Source organism: Antennarius striatus, chromosome 9 (genome assembly GCF_040054535.1).
Source record: "Antennarius striatus isolate MH-2024 chromosome 9, ASM4005453v1, whole genome shotgun sequence".
NCBI classification, from domain to species: Eukaryota; Metazoa; Chordata; class Actinopteri; order Lophiiformes; family Antennariidae; genus Antennarius; species Antennarius striatus.
In genome coordinates, this window is record NC_090784.1 from 14649931 (window position 1) to 14661667 (window position 11737).

General features: G+C 38.6%; 2 protein-coding genes across 3 annotated transcripts; one reads left to right on the plus strand and one right to left on the minus strand.

Annotated features, from left to right (window-relative positions):
• Positions 1-829: 829 nt before the first annotated feature.
• Positions 830-7027, minus strand: alg2 (ALG2 alpha-1,3/1,6-mannosyltransferase). Of its 2 annotated transcripts, none has more exons than XM_068323968.1 (5): positions 7010-7027; positions 6181-6352; positions 5945-6082; positions 4744-4911; positions 830-3540 (listed from the first exon to the last, which is right to left on the minus strand). In XM_068323968.1, exons 2-5 carry the CDS (start codon positions 6349-6351, stop codon positions 2800-2802), a joined length of 1218 nt encoding a protein of 405 aa, XP_068180069.1. In that variant the 5' UTR covers position 6352; positions 7010-7027; the 3' UTR covers positions 830-2799. The 2 variants fall into 2 exon arrangements, with proteins under 2 accessions (XP_068180069.1, XP_068180068.1); XM_068323967.1 differs by lacking the exon at positions 7010-7027 and adding an exon at positions 6846-6927.
• Positions 7028-7298: 271 nt separating this feature from the next.
• sec61b (SEC61 translocon subunit beta) lies at positions 7299-11246 on the plus strand. The gene is made up of 4 exons (XM_068323412.1): positions 7299-7437; positions 7942-8039; positions 9779-9883; positions 10705-11246. Exons 1-4 carry the CDS (start codon positions 7435-7437, stop codon positions 10790-10792), a joined length of 294 nt encoding a protein of 97 aa, XP_068179513.1. The 5' UTR covers positions 7299-7434; the 3' UTR covers positions 10793-11246.
• The last annotated feature ends 491 nt before the right edge of the window (positions 11247-11737 follow it).

An 11737-nucleotide genomic window follows, 5' to 3' on the forward strand; every position in this document is an offset into this window, starting at 1 on the left:
AATAAATAAAGATTAATATTTTTAATCTTATTACTGAATGTGGAAGATGATGAACAACTTACACATTATTGAAAAGATGGCAACTACCGGACAAAATGACAGATATAAATGTAACTCAGATCATAGAGACCCTTGATTTTAAAATAATGCCTATATTTTTAATCTATTTGCACTCATCAAATGGACTTAGGTCTATCACTGTGATGTTGTAAATGCAAACCTCTCTTTTAAATTAAACCAAGGCCACCTGCACTAATTGGATCTATAGGGACAAATAATTTTCATCTCAGAAAAACAAGCGTTATGGCTGTTGGTTTCTTTGCATTTCAGCTCTTCAGATTGACTCTGAAGAAATATCTGAATCAATACGAGAGGTGGGAATTAAAAACTCGATGTTGTTAACCCCATATTCTAAACAAACAGAAATATGAGAAAAACTGATCATTTCATAGCGTCTGTCTGAACTTGACAGACTTATGTAGCTTATATGAGATTAATAGTTAACATATTAGGCTGCCTATCACCCTGAAACATTTACAGTCACCTACTATCTTCATCTAATGAAGGCATTTCAAACTATTACACAACCTGCTTATAGCATTCTAATAACTGAATACGCATTCAGTATTGTGTGTTGACTTCAGCTCACAGCGATGGATCATTGGACAAACTGGAACAATTATTTTCCCCAAATGTCAAGTCGACAGGTGAGAATCTTTTTTTTATTTTTTATTTTTATCTTGATCCAGTTGTACATAGACATATCAGGAAGTCCTAACTCATGATACAAACTCATACTTTGAATGATTATTTAAACATGGAATTGACAATTCAATTAAATTTTTATTCAAAATTGTCATTAAGGCTGATAATAGTCATGTACCTTCCTTCATGACCCTGATCTAATCATTTCCTTTTATAAATACAATATCTTCTTCAACATCACTTTTTATTTGAATTCAGCGAGGAAATCAAAAGAAAGAAAGAAAGAATATCAATTGCTTCTCTCACGTTACTTCTTTTCCTTTAGCTTGATCAGAGTTTGTCCTCAGCACAGATTGGAGACTTAATCGAGTTTGTGTATCCATGGTCAGGATTGTGTCTTTGGGGGGTTTATGTTGGAGACGGCCTTGTGATCCATTTTGGAGTGGGAGGTAATTATTATATTTGAAATTAAGACACAACAGGAACAGACATTCCATAACTTTTATTCTCTAACTAATTTTTCCCCTTGATTCAAAGATGAAAACATGACACAAAAAGCTTGTCGCAGCTTCTTCCAACAAATGGCTCCCAAATCAAAAGGTGACAGTGTTCTGAGGAAGACCCAGATCTGCATACAGCGCATTAATGAGATCAAGGTGCCTCCAGGAACGTGCATCAGGGTCAACAACAACAAGCACAACCTGGTTGCATCTCCACAGGAGATGATAAGGAACCGGTGTGACGTGTTTCTACACCAGGAGTTCACATTCAACTTGATGAACTTCAACAGTGAACATTTTGCCACATTTGTTCGTTATGGCTGTGCCGTGTCCAACCTGGTAGGTTCCAAATTACCAACATAAAAAAACTAGTGCAGTGAAATAACATTTGACCATCCATCAGGCTGTAATCTAAATTATACATTACTATAATCTTTGTGTTTTTAGATTCCTTTTCAAAAAAAAAATGAAGTGCACAAGGAAACAACCCAAACTCTGCAGATGATAATGCAGCAGCGGCTGGAGACAGAAACTACCCTCTAGTGTACGGCTGCCAACTTTGCTAATAAGCAAAAATAAAAGGCTTTTCCTGCTACATTGTCTGACAATGTTCCATTTAACAACTCGCAGCACAATCAAAATCTGTTCAATGAAAAGAAAAAAAGGATGTTAGAATAACGATGATGTTTCTGTGCTTCCATGCTTACTCACAAACCCGTGGCAAACTCTATTAAAGGCCAAAAAAAACTTACCAACAAAGAAGCCCCATAAGTCAGGAAACTATGTGTCCTCTTGTTTATTAAGACTTCAGGAATGTCAATAAGAGCATTTCTATACTGTAGGAAGGCTGAAGAGGCCAGTGAGCAGACACAATGACCTTCTGCTATTCTCCTCGTTGATAATGACCCAGACAAAGACACACTGGCCATCAGCCAGACCTTTAATAAAGCCGAACACTCTCTATCATCTACTAATAACCACCACACAGCAGCAAGAGTCATGGATAGGCCAGCATCTCCTGAATGTGAGGAGGGGAACAAAGATCTGGGCGGACAGGAAGCAGTGGAAAGCATCCTGTTTATCGATCTGGGACTGTTCGCTGCCTGGTGAGTGGCCATAGCAATGTTCGTGTTCCTCATCCCACAAACAAACATAAAGTAAAACATTACTGTAGGAGAGAGGAAACAAAGCATACAGAGTAAAACAATTCACTCTAATAATCAATCCTTTAGTGAACACATTTTCTGCTGCAATGCACAGACACACACACACACGCACACACACACACACGCACAGGCAGGGGTGGCATTTTTCCAGAGATAGAGTAGGTAAACTCGTTACTCTTTTCTTAATTGGTATAGAGATTCCGTCCTTTTTTCCTTCACAGCAACCCCTCCAGGGGAATGCTGATTGATTGTCCTCATAATAACCCCCAACCTGACCTCGCTGCACATATACACATACATCCTCTGTTAGCAGACACTCACTCCAACTCTCTGCAGACCCCAGTCAACCACAGACAATTTACAGTTCAGTAGAGATTCATTTTTCCACCATTTCACTGTTTGTCTCGTGCCTCTCCCCAGCTTTCTCATTACTGGTTCAGCCTGACAATGTAGCCGTACAACTGGTCTGAGAAGGCCTGAAGAGAGAATTTATCTTGAACCCTCCTCCGCCCAGCTTGTCCCATGTCCCTACGGAGTTGTGGCTCTCTCACGAGCCTCTGCATTGCCTGAGAGAAGGCCTCTGCTGTGGGCTCACACAGGAAGCCTGTCTCCCCATCTGCCACGCTCTCCAGGGGACCCCCAGAGTTCACTGCGATAACAGGGCAGCAGCAATACATGGCCTCTACAGGTACTATCCCAAAGTGCTCCCTGCTCGGGGTATATAGCACGGCTGTGCTGCCCTGCAGCAGCGCCACCTTCAGCGAATCGGAGGGTGAGCGCAGGAAGGTAACACAGTCCTCCAAGTGGAGATGCGCTGCTAGCTTTTTCAGTTCGGTATAATGTTGAACATTCTCAGGAACTCTGTCATCATAGCCCCCCGCCACCACCAGGTGAATGCCTACTCTCTGCTTAAGAGGCAGACTGGTCCTCAGGGCTGCAAGAGCCTCCAGAGAAAGTCCCAGATTCTTCTTCCTTTCATATCGATTCAGAGAGAGAAACAGGCAGGAGGTTCCCTCTTGAAGCAGCCCTTCCAGGGCGTCTGCCTCAGTAGATGGCTGGTCAAAAGTATTTGTGTTGAGGGAGGGATAGAGAACATCTGTCTGGACTCCTGGTAGACCCAGAAAAGTCTCCCTGAAGATGCCTGCAGTGAACTTGCTGTTTACCAGAATCTATGAGGAAGCACAAGGAGATTAGTTCACCAAGTCTTCTAATTACATGCAGACTTTCATTATCCAAAAGTAAGACTAAAGTTAAAATGTCATTTCATTTCTATCCTAAAGCTCTGAGCTGATGACATTCTACCTGTGTAGATCAGTCTCATTTCAAGCTACAAATTTTTTTAGTATATCTTCAATTATTCTACTATAATACAAGTTTAGTAATAATTTATAACACTTAACAACTTGATCAACATCTGGGTGAGGTCAAAATTATTCTGAGCAAAATAACTTACTGAAACTGAAAACTATTTCATTAGTTTGTTGTTACAATCACATTTGTAAAAGTACAAAATGCTCAGAACATATTTATGCATTGTTCATTATGGAAAAACCAAAAGAACAAAAAATGTGGCATCGGTGGACGACTAAAAAAGTTTACTTGAAGGCAACTGATTTTACTACCTACTGCAGTTGGTTTTACATTTTGAGGCTATTGATAGGGGTCTTTATTGTATTGCCTAACATCTAATGCAGAACGCATGATTGAAAGGCATCACATATACAGTACAACAAAAATATAATAAGCTAATGTTTATTAAAAATTCAGTTACGCTGACATTACTCCTTTCCATATTAACACACCAAGGTTTTTTATACACATCATTAATGCATTGCTGAGATTATGTCAATCTAAATTAAAAAACTTTTATTGTGACAATCACTTTACTGACTACATTTTTTTTTAAACAAAAAAGAAAATTTTTGAAATAAGAAGTTAAACCAAGTTACAAAATCTTGTGTATTGTAAACATGGAGGCCCTTACTCTCCTGTAAATGTCAGTCTCAAATCCTCACTTAAGTCATTTCTGAAATCAGTGCCTAATGCCTCAAAACAATTACTGTCTGCCTCCTCAAAACATTGGATTAGAGGAACTTTAGTGTCTCTTGAATAGCCCTTGCCACTATTTTATTTTTTTATTGACTGTAATGTTTTTACAAAATACTTTTGCATATTTCTAGATTTATAAATATTAATTTCTGGTTAAATACAATTGTTCCTGATACTTCAAGTTTTTACCTCTTTTGACCATTTTCAACCACGTAGCTTTATTAACTAGCTTTTCTAATCTGGATAAAATTAAACAAGAACACTGACACTCATCCTAGCCCGTTCAGTCATTCAGCCTTCAGCAGTTCTCAACTGTTATTTACCATATCAGCCATGCCTGTGGTGCGTTCCTCCACCCAGTCAATAGGAGCACGGTAAAGCTTCTTCAGCGCAGATTTTCTATGGGTGAGCAGCTGGTCAGGAAAATGGCAGTAAAATAAAACCTTCTTTCTGTGACGGGACAGTCGCAGCATCGGGATACATGCTGACACCTGCAGTGGAAAAAATTAAATGTTGATGTCTTCACAAAAAATGTCCTTCCTGTCTGGCTTACCAGAAACAAATATGGCAGCAGAAGCAAACACTATGAAATAAAAAAAAAGTCTGAATATATCACCAAAAAAACCTACAGATTTAAAGTATATCATCTAAATACAATTCACAAGACAAATACTGTAATATCGCGGTGTGTGTAAATGTTGCTTTACTGCAGTTTAGTATAGAAGAGATCCTCATTTCAAGCGGATATGAATTATTAATTTTCTCAGGAGAGTACCGTATTGGCCCGAATATAAGATGGTGTTTTTCGCATTGAAATAAGACTGAAAAAGTGGGAGCCGTCTTACATTCGGGGTCTAGACATTATATCCATTCACAACACTAGATGGCGCCAGATATCGATTGCAAAATGAACTCCTAGGCGAAAACGAACCGTCACGAAGAAGAAAAATAAAAATATGTTCTGAGATGACAGATCTCAGCTACTCTCAAGTTTAAACCAGTTTGCGTTATTTTATTGCAGTGTTTTTCCTTATTCAGATTTGTTTCAAGACGACAGTTACAGTTAGACTTCACTTTGATGGTTAATGCAGTTATTGCAATTTTGTTGTTTTATCACAGTAGATTGGTTTATTAATATTTCAAAAACCGGAAGTCATTCATTTACAAATGTGAATACACTTTAGTTTACATATTTAAATGTTCAGATATTAAGATGTGATAGACAGTTTTTGCATGATTTGAATGAGGCAAAATAACATGCTTTTTCTCTCGAATATATTGTTATAATCATTTGTTTCAGATGTACTGTAATTATTTTCTGTATAAAAATACATTTGGTGTTCAAAAAGTCTTTTTTCAAACTTGAGTCTTGAAAAAGAGAGGGTCGTCTTATAAACAGGGTCGTCTACTATTTGGGCCAATACGGTAATTATGTGAACGATGATTATACTAAAATGTCTTCGTGAGAAAGCCAAAACACTAGAAAATAACCAATGGAGTTAGATCCTGTACTGAACAACATACTTGATCACAGAAGATGACATCATATTCTACCCCGCTGAAAAAGACGAGGTAGAGGGCCACATAAATCATCCTCAGGTAGGCACAGAGTGCATGTAGGTAGCCAAACACACTGGTGGGTAGCCAATCGCCAACACATACCTATATAAGAACAAGAAGAAGAAATGATTATAAATATTAATACACAGTATAATGGACTCTTGTATATACTACTCTGTTAATTGTCTTTGAAAAAGTACCACAGGCAGTTCTGGGTCCAGAGTCTCAGAGAAGCAGTGTGTTGGGTCGTAATGGGCCGTCCAAATCTGAACGCTACACCCTTTAGACTTCAGGGCTACAGCAGCATCGACCACAAGTCGCTCTGCTCCACCAATACCTAGGTCTGGATGGAGGAACACCACCCGCACCATGCTGCACAAAAAATCAATAGCCATTGAGCTGAATATAGAATATAATTCAAATAAAAATAATTCAAATTCAAATAATCAAAATTTTGAAATTGGCAAAAACCAGAAACAGAAAACAAAATATGTAGTTTTCATGCATTTTTGGCCAAAACAACAAAAACATTGTCTTTGCGAACATCGCTTATTTACAATTTCTTCCACTTCATGTCATGAATGTTTATCAACATACACCCAAATTGCAAAACGCCCTGATAAACAGGCCGTCAGAACATCAAACACTGTGTCATCTACGAAACCCATACGTTGCAATGAAGGAGACGCCATGCTAACAGCAATAACCTACTTTTATTTTAGACAGTATAACTGTATTTAAGTTGTTAGCAACCTAGCCCACAGTGATGATAATATGACGGTTACCCCATGTAGCTAATGACGTGATGACCCGTTTAACAACTTTGCACAATTCAAGTACAACGCAGTTATAACGCTAGTTTTACCTGAATCTCTTGACTTAATAATACTGGATGGATCCCTTTCCACTTTTAGGAAACCTGTGATTATACACGTATAGATGCCAGTAGAGGTACAAAAAAAGGTACGAAACTGTACGCTTCTGATGCCATGTTGGCGCAAACAAACTCTTATTTTTAAACTAACCCACTTTCTTGGTTGAACCACAATGGCGCCAGTTTCGTCAGTCCAACGGAAGCGCTTCCTGAAAGACACGTCTTGTTCAGCGTTAAAGCGGACCGATTATTTGCCTGCAATATAAATTCCAATCATATGCACAAATTAGCGTACAAAATAATGTATTTAGGTAATTTATTGACAGTATATTATATTTCTGTGTATCAATTTACTTTCTGAAATATATTGCTTTATTATTACCCCGGTGAGGACGATTAGTTGGTCAGGCTTCGGTTCGGTCTCCTTTGCTGGTCTTCTGTTTCGCAGTCGTGTCCTTTTTAGACAAGCGTCAGCTTTGCGAGACCTCTTCTCAGGTTTGACCAATTCAAACATCAAGTGCCTGCAGTTAATTTGGCGTGGACACTAGCTTACAGCTCGAATCGGAACAAGTTAAACAAAATGGTGAGGTTTTCAGTTCAGTTGAATCAGTTATTTACTATTGAAGCTTACATAGCAACTCGTTCAACATGAGTAATAAGCTACTGTTTTTATGTTAGCTACCTTGCTAAACGTTAGCTCGTCATATGTGGACGTGGCTGTTCTTGAGCTGCTCAATCTGTCCCAAATCGTAGTCTTAATGCGTCCAGCATTTATTATTTTACTTTGTTTAATGTGACCTTTAATATAGTAGATTGAGACTACGTGTTTCCATTAAGGTTACACATTTTAAGCAAAATCTTTAAATAGAGTCGGTTGTCAATCTTTCTAAATTAAGTATACGGTTCAGTTCAAATATAAGTTTACTGTTCCAGAATAAGCCTGAAACTTTCTATATGTGTTTGATTAGTTTTAGCAGTATAATGATGTGGATATGAGAATGAATGACCAGGACTGTCAGAAAGGATATATAAATGGAGCTTAATCCTATATACAGTACATTAATTTTTTCTGACGTTGTTCCCTCAGCCTGGACCAGCAGCAAGTGCGACCAATGTTGGGGCATCTAGCCGTTCCCCCAGCAAGTCAGTGGCCCCCCGTGCAGCCGGGTCGACAGTCAGACAGAGGTACACAAGTCGGCTAAACTTCTACACTTCATTCAGCTACATCCATTGAGAATATGGGTGACATGAGAAACATGGATTCATGTTAGAATTTTATATATGCAGTAGTAACAGAAGCTAGTCATTAAGTTGAAGGTATCTGTTACAACTGCATTGTGCAATTGTTGTATTTATTATTGTTCAATAATAATTTTAGTAAAGTAGAAAGTTCAGATTTGTCAAAGTATACCAATACCGTGAAGTTCTCCTTATCCAAGGCAACATTTTATAACTCTTCTATTAATCGTCTGTCACCTTTTCATATAGCAGTAGTCTTGAATTGGTATTCTGTAGGTTTGGAGATTATGGTGGCATCATGTAAGCTTTATGGAATATGCTTTTGATATATCAAATCAGCCCTCTTGTATCAACTAAGACAGAGTGCACTGCAGTTTAAAGATATAGAAATAAAAGCAGACATTTGTATAGTAGCCCTTGCTGTTTAGGTATCTCTAGATTTTGCCTTCATTTGACATTTTCATCCCTTTTTGCTTTCCTTGCTAGCATTTTACATCCTAAGTTGATCATTTACTCTATCTCCTTCAGCATTATTGTTCATCTTTTCTTAAGTTTTTCCCTTATTCCCCATGTATTGCTGTGTTCTGGGTTGCAAGCAGTGATGAATTTAAAATTATTTCAGCTGTTTGATGCAGCTTCATGTAACATTTATGATGTTGAGCTAATAGAATGACAGCCTTCCCATAAATCCTTATAAAATAAGGATTTTAATAATGCAGTGATCAGATTCCACTGCTATTGGAATCCTATGTTAAAATTTGATACAACCTGTTAGAAAACAACTGCCATCAAAAGCACAACAGTTCATGGGTCTTGTGGAGCTCAGAGACTTAAAAGAATCCTTGTCAAGAACCACTGAAGCTGCAACTGATGGTCTTGATTGTATATGGACATGTTTTGAAGAATTCAATGATGGTTCTATTATTTTATTTCATGTCTTTTTGTTGGCCACTACTGTAAAAATTAATAGTAGTAGAGGTGGTGGGTTTGGCAAACTCCCCACTGCTTGAGATTTTACTCTTGGACTGCTCCTGTCATTCACTGAAGGCTAAAAATGTCCTAAGTGCTTTTAAAAAAATAACAATAGAAGTCATTAAAAGTCATTGATAAGTTATTCTGTTGTCTGGCCCTGTGCATAGTTTCCGTTATTATTTTTTTCAATGTTATAAGTATGCATCTGCCTCCTCCTGTTATTAGGCTGCACAAAGTCATTGATTTTCAGATAGAACTTCCCTGTCTTTTTGTTTGCTGTATGTAGATTAAAGCGTGAGATCAATGTTGTGTTGTGGGCTTAATCAGTGTGTAATCAGAGGCTCACTGTTACCATGCTCATTATTACACATTACTATCACCCTCTTCATTACCTGATTAACCTCTGTTTAATCTCATCAAATGAGCGCAGCATCTATGAATCACCCAACTCTTTCAACACCATGTTTCTCTACTTGGTTACATTCTGAATAAATGACATAACAGCAAAGATTTCTTTTGTTTCTGATATTAAAATGAACCACTGGATGAGTAAATGTTGTCAGACTGTCACAAATTTGAAAATAACTCTGTAAGAATAATACGTCAAAATTCAAGGAGTATGACTTCTAAGAGTTCAAAATTGATTTATTTTATAATGAAACACTTTTTTGTGTTGTTGACATATAATTGTTTCTTTGGGCATGTCTCCAAAGGAAAGCCACCAGCAGTGGTACGCGTAGCGGCGGAAGGACCACAGGATCAGCAGGCACCGGTGGCATGTGGCGCTTTTACACAGAAGATTCGCCTGGCCTCAAAGTGTAAGTACACATTATAAAAGTGTATTTAACCCCCCCCCCCCCAAATTCCTTCTCAAACGAGCTTAACCTGTGACATTTTAACATTCATCCACCACCAACAAATTACTTCTCAGGATTTCCGACACTTCTTAAATCATTAGTGTCATTTATGTTCATACAACAGAATGGGAAGAGTGGCTAATGACAGGAAATAAGTCAGACGTGCCTCTGGAGTAAAGCAAATAGTTTCAGATGGACGAGCTACACACATATCGGTATGCATGTAAAAAACTCAACTTCCTAAACTTATATTCTGCTGCGTGCCCATCCCTAATATTAAAGAAAACAACCTGTCTCCTGGCTGTGGCTGATCAATGATGCTATGGTGGTTATTGAGTGTCTCTCCGGTAGTCGAAGTCGGGCAAATTTGCCATACAGTGTTGTATATCGAGTGCATGTTTGTTCCTGCGTTAGACGCCAGCTTCAAAGCTTCATTAAAGGATCCACTCTGAAAGGTCAACTCAATTACAGCCTCCTGACAGGGGGGAGGGGGGGCTGCTCCGGGGATGGTTGGCATGGCAATGCTGCTATTTAGTGATGTATCGCTTCACCCCACCCCCCATTCAATCCCTCCTTCAATGAAGAGAGCCCCTCCTTGTTTCCGAATCTCATCAATAAAATCAGCCACTCAGCGAAAACCTGTCTTGGTTGGGGTTACAGCAGGTGTGTGTGTGTGTATGTGTATGTGTGTGTGTGTGTGTGAGGTTGAGAGGGAGTAAGAGAGTGTATTTGTGTGTGTGTGTCTTTGTTTGTTTGTTAATCAGCTTGTCTTTGTTTCCTAGTGGTCCAGTCCCTGTGTTGGTGATGAGTCTGCTCTTCATTGCTTCAGTCTTCATGCTGCACATTTGGGGGAAGTACACCCGCTCTTAAACTCCACCTGATGACCTCTGATTCTGCGCATCGGCTTCTTAACTCATTCGACCTGGACCAAACAACAAATGAAGAACCACATAACCCCCTAGTTCTTTTTTCCGTATCACAACAGAGAATGCAAACTGGATTTTTTTAATAGTTATTTTCAAAACATTCTCTGTCTGCACTGGCATGCGTGCCTTGTTGCTTTTGCTCACTCTTTGTCTCTAATATCTGACGATGTGAGCAGAAGGAAGTCATGCCTGCACATCTCAGATGTGACATCTGTGTGTGTGTGTGTTGGTGGCCCTCGCTTCAAGCAGCAGCTGCATCTTTGTCACTGCTGCAAAAGGTTTAGCGATCAAGGACATCATTGATTTCAGGCCCCAGCAAACTATTGTTGTAGCCTGAATTGCATTTTTTTGTATAAATGTGATTGTAATAATCTATAATAAAAAACAATCTGTTGAAATCCTTTTTTGTGAAATGATAAAACTGATTTTGAGACATGTCAAGCTGATGAGCCTGTTTTATAAGAGAAGCTTTTTTACCGTTTGAACCTTATATACTAACTACCATCAGACAAATTAAGTTTCATATTCAGACCAAAGGACATCCAAGAAAATGTTATCTTTGGAAATGTGTGCATCCACAGGAATATTAGCAGGGATATTACATACCAGTGTGATTGACAGCTCATCAAATATCTAGTGCATGGTATAACCAAATAATAGGAAGAGACATTTTGACTAATTCTAGGATTTTAATTAATCAAGGTCCACAAATTTATCCTATCCATACTGCGTTGCATGTTGCCAGATTGAACCAAGAAGCACAGACTTATCTAGTGTGTGTGTGCTCCAGCTTTGACTGGGTGAGACTTGACTTTTCAGGCTGATTATTCAGAGTATCTGGCATCAGATTCCAACACTGGCGGCCCCAGGGTTTGCTATCACCACCTGC